The sequence below is a fragment of the Leucopleurus acutus genome (assembly GCF_964270905.1).
Source record: "Leucopleurus acutus genome assembly, chromosome: 8".
NCBI classification, from domain to species: domain Eukaryota; kingdom Metazoa; phylum Chordata; class Mammalia; order Artiodactyla; family Delphinidae; genus Leucopleurus; species Leucopleurus acutus.
The window spans coordinates 14,319,451-14,346,531 of NC_139151.1; the positions used below are offsets into that span (position 1 = coordinate 14,319,451).

At 36.3% G+C, this 27,081-nt stretch overlaps 1 protein-coding gene across 1 annotated transcript in view; it reads right to left on the bottom strand.

Moving 5' to 3' along the window:
- Positions 1 to 27,081, bottom strand: part of CBL (Cbl proto-oncogene) — a gene marked incomplete at its 5' end in the record, with an annotated part of 80,226 nt that overhangs the window by 23,594 nt on the left and 29,551 nt on the right. The window contains 4 exons of the mRNA XM_082844596.1: positions 1,256 to 1,393; positions 1,731 to 1,852; positions 2,670 to 2,826; positions 4,668 to 4,814. Of these exons, the coding sequence (XP_082700722.1) occupies positions 1,256 to 1,393; positions 1,731 to 1,852; positions 2,670 to 2,826; positions 4,668 to 4,814 (564 nt within the window). The remainder of the gene's footprint in view (positions 1 to 1,255; positions 1,394 to 1,730; positions 1,853 to 2,669; positions 2,827 to 4,667; positions 4,815 to 27,081) is intronic.

Consider the following 27,081-nt stretch of genomic DNA (forward strand, 5'->3'; position numbering starts at 1 on the left):
TACTAATACAGACAAATGTTATCTAGGAATTCTCTCATTCTAAAAGGGCAATTTTGCATAAGTGCAAAGATAAATTTTACTAGTACTTCAAAAAAATTAAATAACACAGATCAGTTCCAAGAAGATACTCTCCAAACACTGATATTCTTTCTCTATTTTAATCAAGGGGTTGACAAACTTTTTTGTAAAGTACCAGAGAGTAAATATTTCAGGCTGTGCAAGCCGCATAAGTCTGTGCCACACATTCTTCTTTGGTTGTTTTTTTAACAACACTTTAAAAAGGAAAAACTATCTTAGATGCAGGCTGTACCAAAACACCTAGTCTGTGGGCCGCAGTTTACCAACTCCTATTTTAATCTGTGGATGGCCACAAAGTGGAAATTCTTAATTTAAATGACATTTGCTTTGACCAAAGACCTGAAATACCTTTGTTTACAGATTTAACACAGAGAGACACTAACTTAAAGACTGGACCACCAGAGAAGTCTGTTAATTTAAAAGAAATGTAACAAGAAGCAAATTAAGCCACCAAGATCAACTACCAGGAAGCTTCTAGCATCAAACTGCTCTGACATTTGGGGAAGTACCCCCTTCAGCTCCAGTGTTACTGTAGAAGATGCTGCATAATGGAAAATGGATTTTCCTAATCACTTTAAAACACAAGTCGTTTTCTGATACCTGGTCAACTGTTAGTATTTTTAGTGCTTACCAACTGATAATCAATTTGAATTCCAAAAGGAATAGCAATTCTGGAATAAATAAGAACTTAGTCGTAAATATTAGCAGAGGTTACAAAAGCCCACAGCCTGAAGAAATGCTGCTGAATCAACACGAAGTTAGGATGAAGGCTGATGAAGGCCACTGAGCGTGCTGCCATCAGGAACGTCTAATCATTCTGATGTTGGCTAGTCAAATAACAGGTAACGTTTTCTGCTAATTGGTATATTTTAAAATCTAGCATAGATTTGAAAATAAATTAACATTTAGAAAAAAAGAAGGATAAAATTTACTCAGGGTAACAAGTGAAGTAGTAGAGAAAAATAATTTCACTCAAGGAATCCTTCCAAAATAAAAACCAAAGTCCTGCTGAACCTGAAAATCCAATAGCCCCAATAGCGGGGGCTACAATATAACCTGTCAATATGTGTCCTGAATATTTATCTGTAGAAGAAACCTGGAATAAAGTCATTAATGATGCAGTTTTACAGCCCCTAAGTTCCTAGACTCTAGCAGATGGTAAACAGTATGTACTTACAAGCCTTCCCTGAAGCCATCAATCAGCGCTTGGAAGAGAGGTTTATTGTGAGGAATTGTCTGGAGAATGTTCCCATCGGCAGTGACATACCCAATAGCCCACTGACCCAGACGAGTACAGCTCAGCCGGAAAATGTAACTGAGAACAGAGAGAAACAAAATCTTTAATATACGTACTTGCATTAGGGTGGAAAGACAAGACAGAGACAAAAATCAAAAGGATCATCAATAATAGATTCTTTAATAGCTTCAGACCAAAAGCAAAAGACATATAAGCTCAATTCTTAAGTGGCTTGAAAGCATTTATCAAATCATAGTATCTGAATATGTCAATTCCTCTGATAAACAGATATCAATTCTGCCGCAGAAATGTGGTCACTGGGGAACTAGTAAAAGATCATGTTTCCTCTATTTCAGCAAAGGTCACAGGAGAATAAAGTTCAGGTGAATAAACCTCTTTGCTTCATTGCACTGACCTGCCAGGTTTGTGAATGAATTTCTGGAGCCGAGCTTTCACTTCATCATATGTCAGGAAAGCCATGTAACCAGGATGAGTTACAGCAAGACTGTTCCAGTTCCTGAGCAAAGAAGACCAGGGCTAAGGAAACAAGAGATCAATCAGACCATTGGGCTCAAGACATACAACCAGCCTCAGAGCAATGAAGAACAAAAGGAAAAACAACCTGAATTCTCAATTATAAATTCTCCATTTAGTGTCACATATTTTCAATCATGTTGTTACTTTAAGGGAAGACAAACATGTTTGGAAAATAAGAACTCTGAAAAGCTAAGAAGAAAATTACACATGCTTATAGGGAGAAACTTAACTATACAAAATGAAATTCAGAAAATTTCCAAGCAGCTCTAACCAACAGCAGTGAGGCTAAACAACAAACAGAAACAGGGCAAGGCCTAGATGTGCAAGTAAGAAGTTTCAAATAAAGGTTTACACAAGGTGGCATATACACCCATTGTTTTTAGAAAAAGAAAGAACTGAGTTCTTTGTGGAGCATCAATACATCTCAATATTAACAATCAAGAATTTCAATACCATAGGAGAAAAAGCTGGAAACATACATAAATGTTCAATAACAGAACCACTAAATATATTATACCCATCTTTAGGATGTTCTACAACCATTAAAATGATGCAAAGAAGAATATTTAATAATAGAGAAAGATTATAAATGTGAGGGGAATAAAGCAGATTATATAGTTATTCTTTTTACAAAAAAAATTTGTATATATAAAATAGAGTAGTTTTAACCTTTTTTTTTTTTTGGCTATAGTTTCTAGAATGAATAAAAATATTTTCATAATAGGCAAAATCCCAAATGTCCAAATGTTATTTTTTAAAAAGGTTTCTCTTCAGAAAAATAGCAATAACTAGTTTAGCCAACGTTTTAGTATCCTACCTGAAAGAGTCGTGTAAAGATGTCGAATTCAAACACTGAAATATAATCATTGCAGGTCAGATCAATAGTGGATTTCAGAGCCATGGCCTCCAGCCCAGAACTGATGGGATGTACTTCATGAAGGGCCTGTCTGAAGCTCTTCCAAGGTACTATTGTCCTAGGATGGGAGTGGGGGTAGGAGAGAAGGCAGTGTTCTTCAGACATTTGTTCTATTAGAAAAGCATTGGAAAGAGAGATAAGATTATCCTTTTTGTATAACAGATGTAATCTGTGTCCAGATCTTTACTAACTGAAAGCTTGTGTTTAACTTTTTAAAAGCACATAAAACACTCTGTGTTCTTTTGAGGAACCCACACTATCAAGGACTTCACTAGAGGAATATAGGCTTAAGGTACAGGAAGAACAGAGTTCTGATAGAGAGGAAGAAGAAATTATTTAACATAAGAATGATTAAACCCCAGATATGGCTAGCAAAAGATATTGTGGGATTTCTATTTCTCAAGATCTTAAAAAATAAAATAAAATCTCATTGCCTTTGAAAAGTTTATGTATTCACCTGCCTGAAAGTAAGAGAACAAGTGGCGTTTCAAACGCTTTTCAAATGTAGCTAGTTATTAAGTTAAAGGAACAAAGTTAAACTCATTCCCATTCTCTTCAATTAAGTTTTTAAAAATCACTAATTAGGGCTTCCCTGGTGGCGCAGTGGTTGAGAGTCCGCCTGCTGATGCAGGGGACACGGGTTCGTGACCCGGTCCGGGAAGATCTCACATGCCGCGGAGCGGCTGGGCCCGTGAGCCATGGCCGCTGAGCCTGCGCATCCGGAGCCTGGGCTGCGCATCCGGAGCCTGTGCTCCGCAACGGGAGAGACCACAACAGTGAGAGGCCCAAGTACCGCAAAAAAAAAAAAAAAAAAAAAAAGAATCACTAATTATTCTATATTTAATGTTTAAACATGATTTTTTAAAATAAATCAAGCGTTTAACAAACTTCAAATCAATATGTAGTATATACCTGAAACTAACTTAATAGTGTGCATCAACTATATTTCAATTAAAAAGAAAGAAAGAAAGCATTTAACGGGAGATTTACATTAGGATCTGTATATTCAACTGAAAAATTTTATTGTTTTCTACCTTTTCAGTTCTTTGAACCAAAATTTCAGGGGATATTCAAGAACATTTATATTAATACTTAGAAACATAAACTTGTCTCATAAATCTGTCTATATAATGTAAGACTTCTGAATATCAAAAAGACAATATAACGAAGTGGAAAGACAAACCGTAGACTAGGAGAAAATATCTCTAATGTAAGTGACTAACAAAGAGTTAGTATCTTACAATAGGAAAAAGACAAACAACTCAATAGGAAAATGGACAAGTCAGGAATAGGAATAGGAAGATGAGAATAAGACTCTTAATTGGTGACAAATGTGAAAAGGTGCTCAAGCTCCCTTGTCATTTAGGAATATAAAGCAAAATATGATACCAATTCATATCATCAGTGTTAGTCAAATTGCAGAGCTACTGGAACATGTGTGCACTACTTATAGGAATATAAACTGGTACAACCACTGTGGAAAGCAATTAGGCAATATTTGGCAAAGCAGAAGATGTGAAACCCCCTGACTCAGCAATCCCACTTCTAGGTATGTAACTATTGAGAAACTCTTGCATATGAAGACAAATACAATTTTGCTTTCTGCAGCACTGTTTTGCAATAGCAAATAGTTTGAAATGTAAATGTCCATTAACAGCATAATGGATGAGTAAAGAAAGAGAAGAGCATTCAGTCAAAGAGCGTGGGTTTCAACAGAACTGCAAAGGTTTATTTCTTTTAAAAAAAATAATCAGAGCAAAAAAAGGTTGGGAAGTAGGTACACATATATTACTTTTCTGTTTCCCATGTTTTAAATATTCCATCAATAAAAAACTAAACAAAAACCCAAAACACAAGCTTCAGTTCTTCGTAGTTCAAATTCATTATTTTGAGTCTTACTTTTCCCCAAAAGCTTTCCTCCAAAATTCTGCAGCATCTGCTTTAGTAATCCGAAATGTGTCTCCTTGAAAGAGTCCACTTGGAAAGATTCCTTTTAGTTCTGCCAGCATGTGGCTGAAGATCAGGGACAGTTTGGTTAGGTTTCGCCTACAAATGATCAGAAGTGCAATGATTAAATGAACACATAAAATTATTTTTATTTTAAATGTGCTGAATTCACTACACCAGGTGTGTAATTTATAATGCAAGAAAGACTGCTGCATTCACTAGGTCTACTCCTTTCCCTCTGTTCAATGTTTTATGGTAAATAAGAAAAATTTAACAGAAATCTATTTTAAGACTTTTAATCTTAACTTAATCAGCTCTAATAACTGAGCATAAACTTACATGAACAAACTTACTTTTTTAGGATGACAGGTAAAGAGGACTCAACAGATACGTGTAAGAAGTTGTACACTGATATAACCATTCACTCACAAAAGAAATGTTAGGAAAGCAAAATATATTATTTCCTGCTTTGCATGAACTAATCTGGATGTTTAAATTACCATAATTCATCTAAATTAAAAATAAAGGCTTCCCTGGTGGCGCAGTGGTTAAGAATCCACCTGCCAATGCAGGGGGACACGGGTTCGAGCCCTGGTCTGGGAAGATCCCACATGCCGCGGAGCAACTAAGCCCGTGTGCCACAACTACTGAGCCGACATGCCACAACTACTGAAGCCCATGCACCTAGAGCCCGTGCTCTGCAACAAAGAGAAGCCACCGCAATGAGAAGCCCGTGCACCACAACAAAGAGTAGCCCCTGCTCACCCCAACTAGAGAAAGCCCACGCTCGCAGCAATGAAGACCCAACACAGCCAAAGATAAAATTAATTAATTTTTTAAAAAGTCAATTTTTGTCACACAAGGGGACTATGAAATTTCAAATCAATTCATGATCAATTTTATTGCCTAAAAATTCTCTTTAATACAGATAGATTTTTCTCTTTTAATGCTATACTGGAGGGTCACCACTAGTCCCATCTTTGTCTTTCCTGGATAAAATGCTGCACTAAGTCCCTATAGCCCTAACTTTTCTGCAAAACACTGCTGAAATCTTTCTAATCAGCTTTTCAACAAATCAGCTTCAGTTTTTTGATATTTGTCTTCCTGCACTTGTATCAAGTTATATTCTTTCTAGTTTCCTATTTCTGAAAGCACCTACAAAAGTGATAAAATTAATATTCTTTGAAGACAGTCTAAAATAATTCATATGCTAAACAGCTCAAGTAAGATAACAAATACAAGCACTTATCCAATCCCTAAACTCCATTAACTGTTTTCCTCCTGGTACTTTGAGAGCCTTCAATTATTGCTGGTTAGGACTTTTACTATTTTACCAAAGAGGAAACAAAAATAGAAACTATCGAGAATATATCACAGATAACATGATAGAAAATCTGCAAAGCACAAATTAGTCCCAATGACTTCCCAAAGACCTCTGCAGGACACCAGACTGCACTCAATATTTATATAACATTTTGTCAAATGTTAATCCTTAAAGATAAGCAGGAGAGAGTCCATTATTCCCTTAGGATATGCTAAGCTGTTGAGAACCTACTATGTGTAAAGAGCTATGCTAAACAGTATAGCAGAAAAACGTGTATCAGAGAAAATACTGGGTTGGCCAAAAAGTACGTTCGGTTTTTTAAGTAAAAATAAAAGACACATTTTTCATTTTCACCAAGAACTTTATTGAACAATGTATTCACCCTTTTGTTCCACTACCTTCTGCCATTTTTCAGGCAACTTCATAATTCCATCTTCCCAAAACTTTTTATCTTTTTGAGCAAAGAACTGTTCTAGGTGCCTTATACAGTCTTTCAGGGAATTGAAATTTTTCCATTAAGAGAATTTTGTAAAGACCGAAATAAATGGAAATCCGAAGATGCAATGTCTGGTGAATACGGCGGATGAATCAGAACTTCCCAGCCAAGCTGTAACAGTTTTTGCCTGGTCATCAAAGAAACATGCGGTCTTGCCTTATCCTGATGGAAGATTATGTGCTTTCTGTTGACTAATTCTGGACGCTTTTTGTCGAGTGCCGCTTTCAGTTGGTCTAATTGGGAGCAGTACTTGATGGAATTAATCGTTTGGTTTTCCAGAAGGAGCTCATAATAGAGGACTCCCTTCCAATCCCACCATATACACATCACCTTCTTTGGATGAAGACCAGCCTTTGCTGTGGTTGGTGGAGGTTCATTTCGCTTGCCCCACAATCTCTTCCATTCCACACTATTGTACAGTATCCACTTATCATCGCCCGTCACAATTTGTTTTAAAAATGGAATGTTTCATTATGTTTCAGTAGAGAATCGCATGCGGAAATATGGTCAAGAAGGTTTTTTTCGCTTAACTTACTTGGAACGCAAACATCAAAGCGATTCACATAACCAAGGTGGTGCAAATGATTTTCAACGCTTGATTTGGATATTTTGAGCATGTCGGCTATCTCCCACCAGGTATAACATTCATTGTTCTCAATTAATGTCTCGATTTGATCGCTATCAACTTCAACTGGTCTACCCGACCATAGAGCATCATCCAGCGAGAAATCTCCAGCATGAAACTTCCAAACCACTTTCGACACGTTCGATCAGTCACAGCACCTTCTCCACACACTGCACAAGTCTTTTGTGCATTTCAGTTGCGTTTTTACCTTTCTTGAAATAATAAAGCATAATATGCTGAAAATGTTGCTTTTTTTCTTCCATCTTCAATATTAAAATGACTACACAAAAGTTCACCAATTTTGATAAGTCTTTTTTTAAATGCACAGATATGACAGCTGTCACATACAACCTAACAAAATTGTTTTGAATGAAGTTAAAGACAACCAAGTGCTACTAGAGCCATCTTATGGAAAAAACTGAACGAACCTTTTGGCCCACACAATACATATATCATACTCCCAAGGTTACAACAGAACTCTTTCTGCAAGAAACAGGTTTGAATCTTACTTCTTCCTGAAAATGTCTTTCCTTAGTCGCTCCAATGTCATCCTCTCTTGGTTCTCCTACTTGCTTTTGTTCTTCCTTTGGCTATTCTTTCTATTCTCCTAACATAACTATTTCCCAAGAATTTGCTCTCCATCATTTTCCTTTCTTTCCCTCTTGACTCTTCCTTTGCAATCTCAAGGCTTCAAAAACTGCTTTGCAAAAGATTCCCAAATCTTAGGCCTTAGTAGCTTTCTAACTGCCTACTGCATTTCTCCATTCAAACGCTAGCACCACAAAGCAACACATTCAAGATTAAACTAACCTTCCTTGGGGATTGGGGTGGGGGTGGGGCGGTAATAACAGATTTTGGGAATTTGGGATTAACAGATACACACTACTACATACAAAATAGATAAACAACAAGGACCTACTGTATAGCACAGGGAACTATATTCAATAACTTGTAATAACCTATAATAGAAAAGAATATGAAAAAGAATATATATATACAACTGAATCACTTTGCTATACACCTGAAACACTGTAAATCAACTATACTTCAATTTAAAAAAACAAATTTGTTAATTGGAATTAAATAAATATACTTCTAAAAAATAAATAAACTAACCTTCTTTCTCAAACCTGCTCTTTCTTCATGTTCTCTATTTTCTGTATTTAATGACAACACCATCTTACTTCCCACAAGTTCAGAACCTTAGAGTCAGTCATCTTAGCTGCCTCCATTTTCTTTATTCTCCATATCTGACTTGCCAATTTGCTAATCATTTGTTGTCAATCCTACCTTTGAATTTGTATTATTATTCTAATATGCACTCCTTGCTACCTGCGCCTACCTACTCCATAATTCAAACTTCCATCTTCAGTCTATTCCTATGCACGTTCAATCATACCACATATAACTGCCTTTCAAGGAGGGGGGGAAAAACAATTTCTACAGTACCAGTGGGACAAAATCCAAACTCAACTTTGATTTTTAGACTTTCCACTAACCTGGGTCTAACCTACCTTTATAACTAATTTCACTAGTATATTCTACTCAAACTGAACGTTTTACCTCTTCTTATACATACTACCCTTATTCACTTTTGCACCTCTGAACCACTGCTTATTTGTTCCTTAGTCTGCAAAAGACCCAGCTTAACTGTCATTTCCTAAGAAGCCAGCTAGAAGTAATAAACCTCTAAAATACCCCCAGTATTTTCACTGAAGTTCTCTTATGTCATCTGAACCCATCTTGTACTACAGTTATTTGTGTACATGAGGGATGAATTCATTTCTGATATATATTTATAACCCTTTGGCATCTGGCATAATTTCTAACCTTTATTATACCTTTAGAAAACATCTGGCTGCATACTGTGTGCTAGGCACTAGGGATGGATACAACAATGCAACAAAACAAAATTCCTGGTTTTATAGCATTCACATTCCCATGGTAGAATATCAGGTAGTAGGAGAAAAAGGCTTTGAAGAAAAACAAAGGAGGGTATGAGAAGAGAGGCATGTTAAGATTGCCGTTTTAGAGGGAGTGGTCTTAGGAACCTCTCTTATTGTTGATTTTTAAGCCAATTCTGAAGAGAAGGCAGGAAGCGAGTCTTTGGATGACTGGGCCATGTCAGCATCTTTGACTCTTTAAATAATTTTCCCCTGAGAATCTACCAGGTATCCAGTACTATGCTAGATCAGAGATAAAATATACATACCAAAATATAATGGACAAAAAGTTTTAATTTGTGAAGTAAGCCACAAAAAGGTGAAAGTTATTGACCGCAAAGATGTAATGTCACCAGGTGCCTAAGAGCAATTTGAAGTGCTGACTGAAATAGTTACTGAAAATCAATTTAAGACACTTTCATACTCAAGGATGCATCCCCCAAAAAGCCAGCTTACATTTCTTAAAACCACCAGAGATGTGCACTGTAAGCATCACACTTCTTAAAATGAAAAAAAAGAATCTACAAAAGCCCATGGGTCAGGGTATTTTCTAAGTGGTCCAAGTTTAAATTCTGTTTCAATAACATTTTAAGGCCTTAGGCTTATGGCTCAGTGTCTACAGTGTATAGGGCAGAATTTAATCAGCAAAATCTGTCTAAACATGTAAACTTAGAACAATGAGGCATGATAGATATTTGGGCTTATTACAAGTAAGCAATACATTTCAAAATTCTGTCAGCAGTTACTTCAATTCATACAATATGTTCTAACATTTCTCCAAATATCCACAAAGAAACACAATTGTTCTATTTTTTGTAAATGCCCTGAAGACAAAACTTTTCTTTCTCTGAGTAGCAGCAAGTAGGATCAATACAAGCCTTTCTTTAACTCAGTATTTGAAGAAGGTAATTTTTACTACCTTTCACGCTAACCATTTACATCTAAGTAACTGCAAATTCTACTCTATAGCTTCCACCTTTCCCTTCTCTTGTCCTCTCACAACTTCCCCATAATCAAATGCTGATTCAGTATGCAGTGTCAATTTTTAAAAAGGTTCAAGACTGGTGTGAGTTATTTTCCCCCTACCTCAGGTCCTACTCTAAAAGCCAATGTACCTTTGTACCTCAGGCCTAAAGTAATGGTATACATTTTCTTGTGCATAATTTCAGCTAGTAAGGGACTAAGATTTATATGTCACTAATATTTAAGTATATAAAAATTAAATGCACAATTATAGCTTCTGTTTCAGCTTCAAAAGTAGAAAGATAAATACAACCTGATAGAAACCACAATCACCATTTCTATAGAGCAAGCAAGACAGTGTGGGAAAGTAGCCTTTATATGAATAAGAGATAAACAGAAAACTCCTCAAATGATGCCAACCAATGCATTTTCTATTACACAAAATACTGAAAAACAAGCTGCCTTGTAACTCTTGGCCACAAAGTACCTTGCAGAGAAAGAGGAAATGGAAAAAAGAACACAGTATGGGGAGATATATTAACCCTCTATATTAAAATGTATTTATTAATGTTTAAGACAAGTACGGAGAGTAGTACCACTCTTTTTTGTTTTAATGAGAATGTTCCATCGCTTAGAAGTACAATAAAAGTTTCAAGAAGAAAAAGACTGTTGAGAAATGAATATTAAGAGACTGAGATCTTCTTGGACTTCCCTGGTGGCGCAGTGGTTAAGAATCCGCCTGCCAATGCAGGGGACATGGGTTCAAGCCCTGGTCCGGGAAGATCCCACATGCAGTGGAGCAACTAAGCCTGTGCGCCACAACTACGCCCGTGCGCCACAATTACTGAGCTTGTGCTCTAGAGCCCGCAAGCCACAACTACTGAGCCCACGTGCCACAACTACTGAAGCCTGCACGCCTTACAGCCCGTGCTCGGCAACAAGAGAAGCCACCGCAATGAGAAGCCTGCACACCCCATGAAGAGCAGCCTCTGATCGCCACAAGTAGAGAAAGTCTGCGTGCAGCAACGAAGACCAACGCAGCCAAAAATAAATAAATAAATTTATTTATTTAAAAAAAGAGAGAGAGGTTGAGATCTTCTAGAAAAATATTAAATGATGACTTACAAAACAATCAGTCCAATGTATTCATAAAGATATTCTCACTTATGGTTACTTTTTCTGAAACTCCATTTTGACAGTCAGAGATAAATTCTATAACTGACAAGCATGCTCTGTTTATTCTTTCTACAAAGGAGTACCTGGAAATATATATAATAATAGTCAAGACGACTAGAAATCTAAAATGTATTTCCTGGTCTAGCATTAATTTATTGTGTCCTGTGACGTTATTTAATCTCTCTGGGCCTCCATTGATTCCAATGTAACATAAGGAAGCTGGAACCAATTACTCTTAAAGATATCTTTCCATTTATAAAAATGTATAAATTTATGCTATATCACTGATTTGAAACTGGAAAAGAAACCTTAACTTCAGCAGTTTATTTTCATAATATTGAAGAAGACATGAGAGAAAGAAAGCTAGCACTTTATCCTTATGTGACAGGCTAGAAATTATGTCAAGAAATAATAATTTTTAAAAGTATATTTTATTTCTGCCTGCAAAGAATTTAAATAAACTTATATCTTATGGAATTTAAATGAACAGTTAATTGTATGAACCATATATGGGGATAAATTAAAATACTGTTATCTACTCGTAACACTAGGGATCTGGCTAAATTCCAGAATCTGTAGTGAATTATTTTACTCAAAGAATTTTATCATTTCTGAAGAAATAACATGGAAACATCAAAAATCATCTCAGCTATATGAAAATACTATCACATGTGAAAATGGTTCAAACACTCAGAAATCTTTTTGATTTTTAAAAAGAGAAGAAAGTGGAACTTTCCTTTTGAAAACAATAATTTAGTTAATATGTATATAATTATTATAAAATTCTTCCAATTTCTGTTTGACTTTTATAATAAAAAAATTTTATAATAAAACATTGGGGGAAAACCCCAATAATCTATTTTAATAATATCTGTAGACCCAATGATCCTGTACTTCCCCGCAGGTAAATTTCAGAATGATTAACACAATACAATGATTGACAGACAAACTGCACAACATTATACAATGCCATTTTGGAGCTGTAAAATATTTCCCAAATGAGGTCACAATATAACTCACTCTTTGCCATTCAGCCATGGTGTGGGCTGTAAAACCTACATAAATGATGATAAATAATTATACTGCTCAATAGCGAAGTGATAAATGTTTTTAAGTATTTCATTTACTGGTACTATTTCAGTGATAACTGTGCTGCTTTTTCTATTCATTAAACTCCAAAACCTTATATGCAAACACTAGTGTCATCCAAAGAATGCTGAGTGAGAACATACTGAGATGACATTTATAACTCAATAGCAGCGTCCTCTGCTCACAGTAATCAGCTTTAAAAATAGATACAACGGAACTTCTTTCAACAAAGCTTCACAGGAAGTCAATGAATTACTGTTTAACTCGTATCTGCTTAAGCTGCTAAAAAAAAAAAAAGAGGGGTGTCGAGGCAAAAAGCATCACCTATTCAAAAAAATTCTAAGCCAATATATCTAAAAATATCAATGGCCTTTTTCACTAAACATATTAAGTATATTTGATAATATACTAATGGTCCTGCTTCTGAGACCCCCAAGTTACATGGTAACAGATTACAACATTATCATTCAGAGCATTTTGAGCTGTTTCATAGAATTTTAAACCTAAAGAAACACTAATCTAATTCACCAGATAAAAGGGAAGGCAGCAGCCCACATGAGAATCTCCAACATGCCCCTCGTACTTCTATCAGATTAATCTTAAAACACAGACTCAATCTCCTTAATCCTTCTACACCAAAATCCTCAATGACTTCCCAATAACCACCAAAAAAGTTCAAGTTGCTCTGCTTGTAAGTCAAAGCACTCACAATATGGTCCTGATTCACCTTTCTAGACAGATACTACTCAATATTTCCCAAAACATTCTGTACTTTCCAGGCCCCAGGCCTTCAGTGATGGTGTTACATCAGTAATATACGTCCTCTCCTTCTCTAATAGTTAACATTAAGAGCTTACTGTGTATCAGATACTTTGTTAAGCTACATGTATACCTCATTTAATTCTCATAATAATGCTTTGAAATAGAAATTACTAATCCTATTTTACAAGGAGAAACAAAGACTTAGTGACATCAAATAACCTGCCCAAGGTCACAGAGCAAATAAGTGGCAGAGCAGGTCTGTGATTCAAGAGCCCAGGCTTTGCTGGTATGATACGTATTTCCTTTCCAATGACTATGGTTACCTAAGTCCTGCCCATTCAAAATTCATTTTAAATGCTATCTTCTTGGTGTGGACGCTAGGGGTGGGGGAGGGGGGGGCGGGCGGGGAAGGATTCCCAGTCTTCATTCAATGTCTACTTTCAAACTCAGACACCCCACACCCATACCCCTACAGTATCTTGCTCACACTCTGTACTGGCTTCATCATGTTCTACTTTGTATCAGTTGTCCTATTCCCCAGCTGGATGACAACTCCTTAAGGGCAGGGGCAGTGAAGGTACCTTACACACTCTATGACCTGCAGTGGCAAGCACACTGCCTTGCACTTAAGAGACACTCAATACATTTATAGACTTGAAAAATATTACTTATTTTTTAAATAAACTTTTTATTTTGGAATTTCAGAGTTACAGAAAAGTTGCAAAGATAGTACAAAGCATTCCCATATACCCCTCATTCAGCTCTGGTTTCCCTTAATATATTACTGTCGTACATTTGCCAAAACTAAGAAACCAACATCAGTACAGTGCTATTCATTAAACCCTAGACTTTATTCAGGTTTCACCAGTTTTTTCCATTAACGTCCTTAACTATCCTGGGATCCAATCTAGGATACTACATTATGTTTACTCGTCGCATCGCCTTAGTCTCCCCTGGTCTGTAACAGCTTCTTAGTCTTTCCTCGTTTTTCATGGCCTTAATAGTTTTGAGGAGTACTGGGGTTAGGTATTTTGTAGAACGTGTCTCAATATGTAAAGCCGATGTTTTTCTCATGCTCTGACTGGGGTTATGAGTTTATGGACACAATATCACAGAAGTGAAGTGCCTATCCCAACACATCATATTGGAGGGTACATGAAGTCCACATGACATCACTAGTGATGTTAACCTTGACCACCTGGTTAAGGCAGTAAGTATTTGCCATGCTTCTCCATTGTAGTCACTACTGGAAAAGATTTATTTTTTCACAGATATATTCCTTCTTTCCTAACTCATGTAAAACAGATCACTTACACCCAAGTCAGTATTTTTTTTTTTTGCGGTACGCGGGCCTCTCACTGTTGTGGCCTCTCCCGTTGCGAAGCCCAGGCTCCAGACACGCAGGCTCAGTGGCCATGGCTCACGGGCCCAGCCGCTCAGCGGCATGTGGGATCTTCCCGGACCGGGGCACAAACCCGTGTCCCCTGCATCGGCAGGCGGGCTCTCAACCACTGCGCCACCAGGGAAGCCCAAGTCAGTATTTTTAAATGATTAATGTGATACATTCTCATTAAAGCACACATCACAGAGACATAATATTTATAAGTTAATACCTTTGGTTTTAGTGTGGTTGGAAAAAAACAAAAATAGCTTAAAACTCATTGTGAACATTCAGCAAATGTTCACTAAGTTACATTAACTTATGGTACTATCATCATTATTTCCTAAAGAGTTCAAGAATATAATCAGACTTCTCTATATTTCAAAACAACCTTTGAATTTACTCAACCCAAGTTCTGAAAGACAGCTATGTAAGTTACATACACTGGAGCATCTGTCTGCAGCTAAAAGCATATTAACCCTGAGAACTGATTACTATTTCTCTATACCAGTTCCTTAAAGAACATACAAGCACATCAGTAACATAATACAGAAATCTCCAAAACTTCTCATACCCTCCCCCCAACAAATGACAAAAACCACCAAGCCCTTTTCAGAAGTTTTATCCTGTGAACTTAAAAAATAAACTTAAAAGTATATAGATATATAGACAGACAAAGAAAATTATATACCGAGCAAGAGACAGCTCTAATACAATCTAATCAAGTATACAGAAAGTATATCTAATTATCATTAATTATTTAACTCCTGAGTATATGACATATCAGACATCCATTTCCATTTAAATATACTGTTTCAAAAACTATATATATATATACTGTTTCTCTGAACAAACACAGAGTAGCTACTAAACTTTGTTATTCTCAAAACTTGGGAAAGATAATGAAATTTTCTATATCTATCTGCATCTCCTCTGTTTGGAGGCATCAATACCAGAAAAGTCTTCATCACTGCCATTTTCTTCAATATATTTTCCATGAAAAATAATCCTCCTCAAGTTCAAGATTCTATGTCTCTGTAAAACTCTGGTATTAGCATTTTACTTATTTAGTTAGTATTTAATTAGTAGTATTTTTATCAAATTCAACATACTTTTATTAAAAAGCTATAAATAAAGACATCAGATAACACAGGAAAGAAGGTGTTCCTGGCCCTGACTAGTTATCAAAGCAGACTCACATTTAGGCAGACTTTGGTGAGTGCAAGAGTGAAGTATCAATAAAAACAAGGAGTCACAAGAGCATGGGTAGGAGAAGCACTAATTAAAACTAGTATAATTCAGGAGGCTTCTTGGATTTTAAAGAAATAGATGGGATTTCAACAGACAATATGGAAGGGAAAGGGATTCTAAGCCAAGGGAATGACCAAAGCAAAGGCTCAGTAGAAGAAAGTTCAGGGACTCGAAAATAAACGGACATGGCTAGAATGTAGAATCATGGTAGCATAGGATAAAACTGAATAACACAGGCAGGACTCAAAATGTAGAGATTTAACTACCGGGGTGAGAGATATTACAAACGCAGCAGGAAGTCATTAAGGGTTTGGAACTGGGGAGTGACATCGAATCTGTTTCGAGGCCATAAATGACAGCAAGTAGTGTGAAAGATGAAACAGTGAGGACACGACAAAAGCAAAAAGCTCAATCAGGATGGTACTGCAGTAGAAAGGTAATGGGAGCCCAAACACGGGCAGTAAAATAAGACAGATTTGAGAGATACTGCAGAAGCAAAACCAAGCAGATGAGATGACTGAGTAGGAGAGCGGAGATGATGAACCTGAAACTGAGCCTGAGCAGCTGAGAGTAGGGTCTTAAAATATATATATATTAATAAAGCTAATACATTTAAAGGGCTTACTATGTGTCAGGCATTTTATATTTTTTATTATTTAATTAATTTTCATTCGCAATCCTCTAAGGTTGATTCTATTATCCTCACGTTATAGATTAACAAACCTCAGCTGAAAGAAATTAATCCAAGACGCACTCTCAGTAACTCACACCTGTCACCACTACATAATATTAACTGAGGGACCTCAGAAGAGGAAGTTGGTTTGCTAATGAAGAGGATACATTCAATGTTCAGACATGCCGAGTGTGAGATGTCTAAAAGATAATAATATGGCATGTCTAGCAGGCAGCTTGGGAAAGAGGAGCAAGTAGGGAAACAGATTTGTGAAATCATGTATAAGACTGTTGACACTGTTGGGAATGACCTGTCTGCTAATTCCCTCACACAGGATAATCAAAATGAAATAGAATTTTTACCAAATCATGTTGCACACCTTAAACTTAAATAATGCTGTAAGCCAATTATATCTCAATAAAATTTTAAAAATTAAAAAGAGGGGGCTTCCCTGGTGGCGCAGTTGGTTGAGAGTCTGCCTGCCGATGCAGGGGACACGGGTTCGTGCCCCGGTCCGGGAAGATTCCACATGCCGCGGAGCGGCTGGGCCCGTGAGCCATGGCCGCTGAGCCTGCGCGTCCGGAGCCTGGGCTCCACAACGGGAGAGGCCACAACAGTGAGAGGCCCGCGTACCGCAAAAAAAAAAAAAAAAAAAAAAAGAGGGACTTCCCTGGCGGTCCAGTGGTTAAGATTCCACTCTCCCAATGCAGGGGGCGTAGGTTCGATCCTTGGTCAGGGAACTAAGATCCCGCATGCCACGCTGTGTGGCCAAGAAAAAAGAAAATTAAAAAGAAACTGAAGTACAGTTTTGAAAAGATTTGGAATTTCTCCCTTTGGGAGTAGGGGGGTAGGTAGTATGATGGAGTCAGAAAAGGACAGGAGTGGCAGGCTTCTCTTATTTAAAAACAAAACCATGTGAAAAATATTTGGAAACACTGGGCAATCAATGTTCTAAGTGTGCTATATTCACCTTTATAAGAATATAGTGCTAATTTTTTTAGTTGTTCTCACATGAGGCAGAATTAATGCCACTCTTTGAGACACAATCTTTGTTTCTCCGTATCTTCTATGCAGATGAAACACACTGAGTTGATGAAAACGCATTGAGTTTCTTAACACTTCTTCAAAGATTCTCAAATGTTAGGGCTTCTAACACCTATTCAGCGATATTTATCATACTTCCCAGCAGGAAAACTTATATGGAACTTAAGTATTAGAGGCACTGTGCAAAAGTAAACAACGTTTACTGTGTTTACGACTCAGTAAAGTAAAACTCGTGATAAAATGTCAATTATTGTCAAAGGAGCAGAGGTATATTCATGAATGGGGGAAAATAAAGCATAAGAATATATAAAAAATGGAGAAAAATCATAAATGTATCTTGACTTGAATACAAGAAATTTAAAAGCTTCATAAGAGTTCCAAATTAAACCTCTCATGACGAATTTGTAAACATCTTCAGAATGCACAAACTTTAAATCTAACAAAATTAGAGACATAACTAAAAATATAAACAGTAATTTAATAACAGAATACAATGAACTCTCTTCCAGTAATTTTCACTAATTTATTTCATAAACATTGAATGCTTACTATATGGCAAGCACCATACTTAAACTTATTTAGGGGAAATGGACTATTCCAAACCCTGAGTAAACCAAAAACCATTAAATAGAGTAGGTATCAAAATCCATTCCCTACTCTCACACATAGACACAGTCATATACTCATGTGTGTACAAGCACGCGTATTAGACCATGATGGTATTATGGAAGAATTTTTGCTATACGTTCCCCATAAAAGCTCTTATTTCTACAAGCTGTTCAAAAATACAGAAAGAGAACTCATTCATTTTGATTACTTCCATAATCAAAGACCATGAGAAAAAAACTATATGCTAATTTCACTTACCAGAATAGATGGAAAAATCCTGAACGATTATTAAATAGAATCCAGTGAAGCATTATATATCACCCTAGATATCTGCCCCAAAGAAATTAAAATATATGCCCACACAAAGATCTGGACATGAATGTTCCTATTAGCTGTATTTATAATAGCCAAAAACTGGACACAACTAAAATGTACATCCAACAGATGAACAGATAAACAAATTGTGGTACACCCATAGAATAAAACTACTTAGCAAACAGAGGAATAAGCTATTCATATGCAATATATATATATGATTAATTCATAGAGCCAATGACTTTACTTCCACTATAGTTCAGTTGCTGCCTTAGTCCAAACCACCATCATCCTACCTGGATTACTGCATTTGACTCCTGACTGGTCAGTCATCTTGTTCTTTCTGGATTGCTTGGCAACGAGCTAACTAGGACCAGGGGCTCCTCCTAACATCTTCCCAAGGGACCTCTGCAGTCTCTAGTTACCAGACAGCTGGTTCTTAGCAACTCCTGTAAATAGGTGGCACCCAAGACTCACACTTTTTACCTCACTTATCACATTGACCCCCATAAAAAGAGAGAGTGCAGGGGTATATTGGGGTAGGTTGAGTCCCTTTCCTGGAGCCCAGTCTCATGATACAGCCAACTGTGCTCAACTCAAACACTCCTCTCCACAGGACACCAAGAGAATATGGCATCTCTATACAGGATCATCCTTCCACCTATGAATTCAAGCTTCATGTTCACCTGGAATGTACTGAGAGCAAGATCTCAAAAATACTTGCTGAATGAATACTTGCATAAAGAAAACTTCAGTAGCCTGTGAACCATGACATTTCTTTTTTAAAAATTATGATAAAATATACATGACATAAAATTTATTACTTCAACTATTTTGAAGTATATGCATTTTTCTTAACAATTTGCTCCCTCCCATAATTTTTCAATAAGTGTATATCTCTAATTTTTTAAAAAAAAAAATCAAATACTTTGGTCCTGCTTTTTGTGAACCAGGCATTATTCTAGGTGCTTTCTAAACATTAACTTATTCATTATAATACTCACAACAATCCTACGAAAGCACTTTTAATGAAATATCTGAGGCAAAGAGAGGTAACTTGTCTAAGGTCATATACTGAGATAGTAAATGGCAGAGGAGTCCATCTGGCTGACCCAGCTCACACACTTAGCATCTAACACAACGACTGCTTTAACCTCACGGCACCATACTACATGTTTACTGACCTGTGTGTGTGCCACTAAGTGAAAGTCACACTGAGAAACTGCAATTAGGCAGTACCTTAATCACTCACCTAGTCTATAAAACCTTAATCCAGTGATAAAAAATAAAATAGATAATATTCAGTCACATACAGGCCTAAAGAGCCCTTCACAAAAGTTCCTGTCAAGAGAACTTAGCTGAAGCTCGCTGTTAACAGCAACCATGATGAAAGATTTCCTTTCTTAAGTGGTTTTTTAATCATGCTCTTTGAAGTTAGAACAGAAGAATAGAAGAAAAGGGATCACTATAATCTGGTTCAACATTACAGGGAAAATAAAACATTCAACTAATTATTTTAAATGTAAATAATATAAGAAAAATACCGTAAGAATAAGAATGAAACAAGTTAAGAAATATTAACTCTGAATACTTAAATCATTTAGATATATTTTATTAGACACTAAGCAGGATGAGTGTTTTGCATGTAAAGGAGTGGGGGGAGGGTTTAAACAAAGAGGAAAGAAAAACCTAACGAACGTTTTTTATTCCATTTCTTTAACAAATTTAATACATGGGATTTAAGCTTTCCGAAGATAATATGTATTTCAGGTTCAATACACAGTAAGTAAAAAAAAAAATACATTGCCAGGATTCAAGTTCGTAATGCTTCTAACATTTTCACACTACTAGGTACCTCTAGCAAGCATTTGCTGCTCTGTATACTACAGCCAGGCAAAAAAAAAAATTCTTGTAGCCAGCTTTTGAGCTTGTTCTTTAAGATGTTCTAATTTAAATGCAGTTGTAGACTTCACAAGTACTATGGTTTTAGAGCAAGTCTTGGTTGGCACTATTAGAGCAACGTGATTAGAAAAGGCTTTTGCACATTCTACTTGACATTCACTGCCTACTTCTCTATACTGCTCTGGTTTTATAAAAGTCATCACTGATGCTTCGAGGGGAGGCAAGGGAGGGTACCTTCACATTCTCTCTCTCTCTTTATCTGCGTAATCAAGCCTATGCTCTATTAGAAATATTATGAGTGAAATTCTCTTGCTATGTGAATACCTAATGCTGTAGTAAATCACAGTATTGGTATTTTTTGTGTTCAAATGACATGCCTATTAAAATGTTTTAACTTCCCCAAGTTTATGTAGTTTACCATTTCATATACTACTTGAAATATGGCCTCCATGGGATCATTTCTGCAATGTGAAATGAAATACACAATCATCATTCCTTTACATTCAAACAAAGAAAACCAAAGTAATTGGTAATAAACATGTGGTAGATTAGCTTAAAAAAAAAAAGGGGGGGGGCCCTGGCACTTACTAGCTGTATGTACTTGGGTAACATATTCTAACTTTCCGAGCCTCGGTTTCCATATTTATAAAGTGTAAAATGCATAAAGGCAAAGGCCATGTTCATTTTGTTCAACATAAAAGAGAGAGTACCCAATTAATATGTGTGGCGAGGTAGGGAGCGAGTAAAGACTAGACCACATTTGAACTTTTCAGGCATATAGCAAGCACGTAATATTAATGGCATCTGAATTTGCAAAAATCCCAAATTAAATTTTAGACCGAGACTCCTGCTTTCAGCCAAGAGGGAACTGCAGGGACTGGATTTACCCTCCTTGAAAGAACTGAAAAATTGGACAGAACATATGAAATAATGGTTTCCAGACAGTAGACATCATGCAGCAGAGGACTGTGATCCCTAAGAGAGGGGAAACAAATGGAAGCGAACTCTATGACTGACTGAACTTACTGCCTGGAGTTTCTAGGCCTCAGAACTGGGAGGGGGAACTCAGGCAGAGCCTGATAGTCTCTTGAGTTGAGGAGACGGAATTGTGAGTCTGGGGAAACCATGTCAGTTGGAGTCCTCAGTACAGAATACAAGAGAGGAGAGAGCTGCATAGAGAGAGGAAGCTTAGGAGATCTACAGCTGAGCACTGATGAACACAGGGAAAGAACCACCTGAAAGGAGTACAGCAAACACTCCCCAGTTCTCATAAAGGAGAAGGAGGGGGGTGGAAATCTGTAGATGGGTAGAGCACGGGTAGAATCTAGTAGGTGGCTAGATTAAAAGCTATTCATATATCCAGAGAAAACTCTAATCTGAAAAGATACATGCACCCTAATGTTCACAGCAGCACTATTCGCAATAGCCAAGACATGAAAGCAACCTAAATGTCCATCAACAGATGTATGGATAAAGAAGATGTGGGGGGTGTGTGCGCGCATCTGTATACACATACATATACACACATAATGGAATATTACTCAGCCATAAAAAAGAATGAAATAATGCCATTTGCAGCAACATGTGGACCTAAAGATTATCATACTAAATGAAGTAAGACAGAGAAAGACAAATACCATATGATATCACTTATATGTAGAATCTAAAAAAATGATACAAATGAACTTATTTACAAAACAGAAATAGACTCACAGACATACAAAAAAAAACTCATGGTTACCAAAGGGGATAAGGGGCAGGGGGAGATAAATTAGAAGTTTGGGATTAACATATACACACTGTTATATATAAAATAAACAAAGACCTGCTGTATAGCACAGGGAACTGTATTCAATATCTATAATGGAAAAGAATCTGATAAAGAATATATATACACACATACATATATAGAGAGAATTACTGCTGTACACCTGAAAATAACATGACATTGTATTACAAAATTAACTATACTTCAATTAAAAAAAGGTTAATTAAAAAAAACAAAAGCTATTCTGGCCTTGCCTAACAAAGTTTAAAAGGATCAAACTATTCAGCTGTATCCCAGAACACAGCTCAAGAATATTTATAAGAATACAAAGTATCCAGCACCTACCACAGTAAAATTAACAATGTCTAGCATCCAATCAAAAATTAGCAAACACGCAATGAAGCAAGAAAATATGACTTAGTGAGGATAAAAACAAATCAGCAGAATTAAATCCATGAGTGACACAGATGACAGAATTGACAGACAAGGATATCAAAAGTTATTATAACTATATTCTATTTATACAACAAGGTAGAGAAACTCTTGTACATGTTAAGACATGGAAAACATAAAAAAGATCTAAATCCAACTTCTAGAGATGAAAACTAAAATGGAAGGGACTCGCAGCAGATTAACTACTGCAGAAGAAAGGATTAACTGACTCAAAAACACAGTGATAGAAACTCCCCAAAATAAAACACTGGAAAAAAAGTGAGCAGAGCACCAGTGGCCTGTGGGACAATATCAAGTGGCCAAATATATATATAAATGGAGTCCCCTGAAGGTGAGTAGAAGGAAGGGAACAAAAGAATTTTTTTCTGAAGAAATTATAAGATAAAAATTTTCCAAAACTATAAATTTTAGATTAAAATAGTACAAAGAGCAAATTATGACATTGTCATATCTCTTTCCCAAGTCCAAGGAAGACATTTCTATTCCACCCAGGAAACTTTATCCACTGAACCCCTCAAGACAACAATCTAAGCAGCTACAACCTATCCACAGGACCAGCAATTATTAAAATCTATTTACCAGCCTTGATATTCTGTTCCCTTGAAATGTACAATGGTTCAAACATAAAAAGGGGTAAGATTAGCCTGCCTTGCGCCAGAATTATAAAGCAGTATTGGAACAGTATAACAAGTTTACCTTTTAAGAGATTTGAAGGAACAGTACCAAAATGACAGCAGCATTAATCACTTTCAAAAATGGCTATAGCATTTTTGAAATGTGGACATCAATATAGCAGTTCTTAAAGTGTGTTATGCAATCCCTAGGAGTCCTTGAGACCCTTTCAGAGGGTCTGCAATGTTAAAATTATTTCCATAATAATATTAAGACACCACATGATTCATCTTTTCCACTGTGTTGATACTTGCATTGAAGGCACAAAGTTGGGTTGAGTCTGCTGGTGCCTTAGCTGAATCAAGGCAGAAGCACTGAACTGTACATGTAGGCACTGTACTCTTCACCATGACTTGCAGTAAAAACAAAAACAAAATGCAAGTTGCACTTAAGAATGTCCTTGATGAAGCAGGAAACACCATTAATTTTATTAAATTTTGAATATTGAGGACATTTTTAAAAACATTGTGTGTGACAAAATAAGAAGTACATGAAAAGCACTCCTGTTGTAATAACAGTTGTCCTCAGGAAATGCATTTGTACAATGTCTTTTTTTTTGTTGTTTTTTTAAAAAAAAATTTTTATTGGAGCATAGTTGATTTACATGCGCAATGTTTAAATAGTTGAAGTAGTCGCTCTTTTGGTGGAATACCTTTTTTTGTAAACCACTTAAACCATTTTTTAGTGTACAACTCAGTAGCATTAAGTACATCCACACGTTGTATAATCATCACATCTATCCATGTCCAGAATTTTTCATCATTCCAAACAGAAATGTTAGCAGTAACTACCTACTCTCTCTCAACCCAGACTCCTGGTAACCTCATTTCTAACTTTGTCTCTATGAATTTGCCTAGATACCTCATATAAGTGTAATTATACAATATTTGTCTCTCTGTGTCTGATTTATTTCACTTAGCACAATGCTTTTAAGGTTCAGCCATGTTGTAGCATATATCAAAACTTCATTTCTTTTTATAGCTGGATAATATTCAATTGTATGTATACATCACATATTGCTTGTCCATTCATCTACTGAGGGACACTTGGGTTGTTCCTACCTTTTGGCTACCATAAAATGCTGCTATGAACACGGGTGTACAAATATCTGTTCAAGTCCCTACTTTTGATTCTTTGGGGGTAAATACCTAGAAGAATCACTGGATCATATGGTAATCCCATTTTCAACTTTTTGAGGAACCACTAAACTTTTTAAACAGTGGTTGCACGATTTTACATCTCCACTAGCAAAGGATGAGGGCTCCAATGTCTCTTCACCAACTTTTGTCAGTTTCCCTTTTTTCATAAGACATTCTAATGGGTGTGAAGTGGTATCTCTTTGATTTGCATTTCCCTAATGACATTGAGCTTCGTTTCATGCACTTATTGGCCAACTGTATAACTTCTTGGGAGAAGTGTCTATTCAAATCTTCTGCTCGCTTTTGAATTGGGTTTTTGTGTGTGTGTGTTTTTCTGTTGAGTTGTTAGAGTTCTTTACATACTCTGGATTTAAATCCCTTACCAAATATATGTTTTGCAAAAATTTTCTCCCAATTTGTGGGTTGTCTTTTCACTCTCTTGTTAGTGTCCTTTGATGGATAAAGTTTTAAATTTTGATGAAGTTCAACTGATCAATTTTTTCTTTTATTGTCTATGCTTTTGGTGTCATAACTCAAGAAATCATTGCCCAATCCAAGATCATGAAGATTCTCTAAGGGTTTTTATTTAGCTCTTAAATTTAGGTCTTTGATCACTTAAACTTAATTTCTGTATATAAGGTAAAAGTCCAACTTCATCCTTTTGACTGTGGTTATCCAGTTTTCCCAGCACAATTTGTTGAAAAGACTTGGCATCCCTGTTGAAAATTAATTGACCATATGTGTGAAGGTATATTTCTGGGCTATTTTATTCCATTGGTCTATATGTCTGTCCTTGTGCCAGTACCACACCATCTTGATTACTGTAGCTTTGTAGTAAAGCTTTGAAATCAGGAAGTGTGAGTCTTTCAATTCTGTCGTTTTTCTGAATTGCTTTGTTTTTTTTGAGGTCCCCTGAGATTTTCTTTTTTTGGCTGCATTGGGTCTTTGTTGCTGCGTGCAGCCTTTCTCTAGTTGCAGCAAGTGGGGGCTACTCTTCGTTGCAGTGCATGGGCTTCTCATTGCGGTGGCTTCTCTTGTTGTGGAGCACAGGCTCTAGGCGCGCAGGCTTCAGTAGTTGCGGCATGCAGGCTTAGTTGCTCCACAGCATGTGGGATCTTCCTGGACCAGGGATTGAACCCATGTCCCCTGCATTGGCAGGCAGATTCTTAACCACTGTGCTATCAGGGAAGTCCTACTGAGATTCTTAATGAATTTTAAGATTAGCCTGTCAATTTCTACCAAAAGGGCAGCTAGAATTCTAATAGGAATTGCACTGGACCTATAGATCAATGTGGGGAGTACTGCCATCTTAACAATACTAAATCTTCCCAATCTATGACATGGAATATCTTTCTATTTATCTGGTTCTTTTTTAACTTCTTTCAGCAGCATTTTATTGTTTTCAGTGTACAAGTCTTTAGCCTCTTTGGTTAAATTTATTCCTAAATATTTTATTCTCTTTGATGCTATTATAAATGGAATTGTTTTCTTAATTTCATTTTTGGATTGTTCACTGCTAGTGTGTAGAAAGAATACAACTGAGTTTTGTAAAGTTTTGCATTTGATCTTGTATCCTGCAACTTTGCAGAACTCAACTATTGGTTCTAGTAATGGTGGTTTTTTTAGTAGATTCCTTAGGATTTTCTAAAAACAAGATCATGTCATGTACAAATAGAGATAGTTTCACTTCTTCCTTTTCCTTGTGGGTGCTTTTTACTTCTTTTTCTTGCCTAATCGCTCTGGCTAGAACCTCGTATGTTGAACAGAACCTATGTTGAATAGAAGTGGTGAGAGCAGACACCCTTGTCTTATTTCTGATGTTAGGTGGAAAGCTTTCAGTCTTTCACCATTGAGTATAATGTTAGCTGTGGGATTTTCATACATGGCATGGAATACCATTTCTACTTAAAAGAATGACTAATAGACAAAGTATGGTTACTCAGACTCGAATATTTGGCTGACAGTTTCTCCAAAATAAACAAAGTGACCTGTCACCTCAAGGAAAACAACTGATAGTTTTTGTTGTCAATGATAAAACTCAAGCTTTTAAGCAAAAATTAGAATTTTTTAAAAAAAGCCTATCCTCCACTATGAGCTTAACAGTTTCCAAATAAAACTTTTCTAATGATATTTAATTAATGAATGTGATTGTAGAATGATGTGTCAACACTTGAAAATCTACATAACCTAGTGAACCAATATTTTCCAAGCGACCAAGGTATGATGCTACAAAATCGTGCATGGGTTAAAGATTCATTCCAAGTGCAAGACAGACCAATGAATGTTAATGTAACAAGGTACAAAATGTTCACTGAGGCAGTTTAAGAGATTTGCAAAAATGTAAAACTACTTATTTTTTAAAATATTTTCCAGGGAGTTCCCTAGTGGCCTAGTGGTTAGGATTCCAGGCTTTCATTGCCGTGGCCCAGGTTCAATCCCTCCTCGGGCAGCTAAGATCCTGCAAGCTGTGCGGCGTGGCCAAAAGGAAAAAAAAAAAGAATTGAAAAAAATTTTTTTCCATTAAAATGTCTTCACGTTTAAAAAAATGTTTTTATGTCAACATGTAATGGGCTTGTTACTGTTATTATTAAATGTTAATAGTTATTTTAAATATTTAAATATTTTTCAATTTCTTGGTTTTAATATTGAATATAGTAAATATTGATAGATATAACCCACATACATGAAAGTTCTTTGAGGTCCTCAGTGATTTACAGAGTGTAAAGGGGTCCTGAAACCAAAAAGCTTGAGGAGAAAACTGTATTAATTAACAAAAGCTCT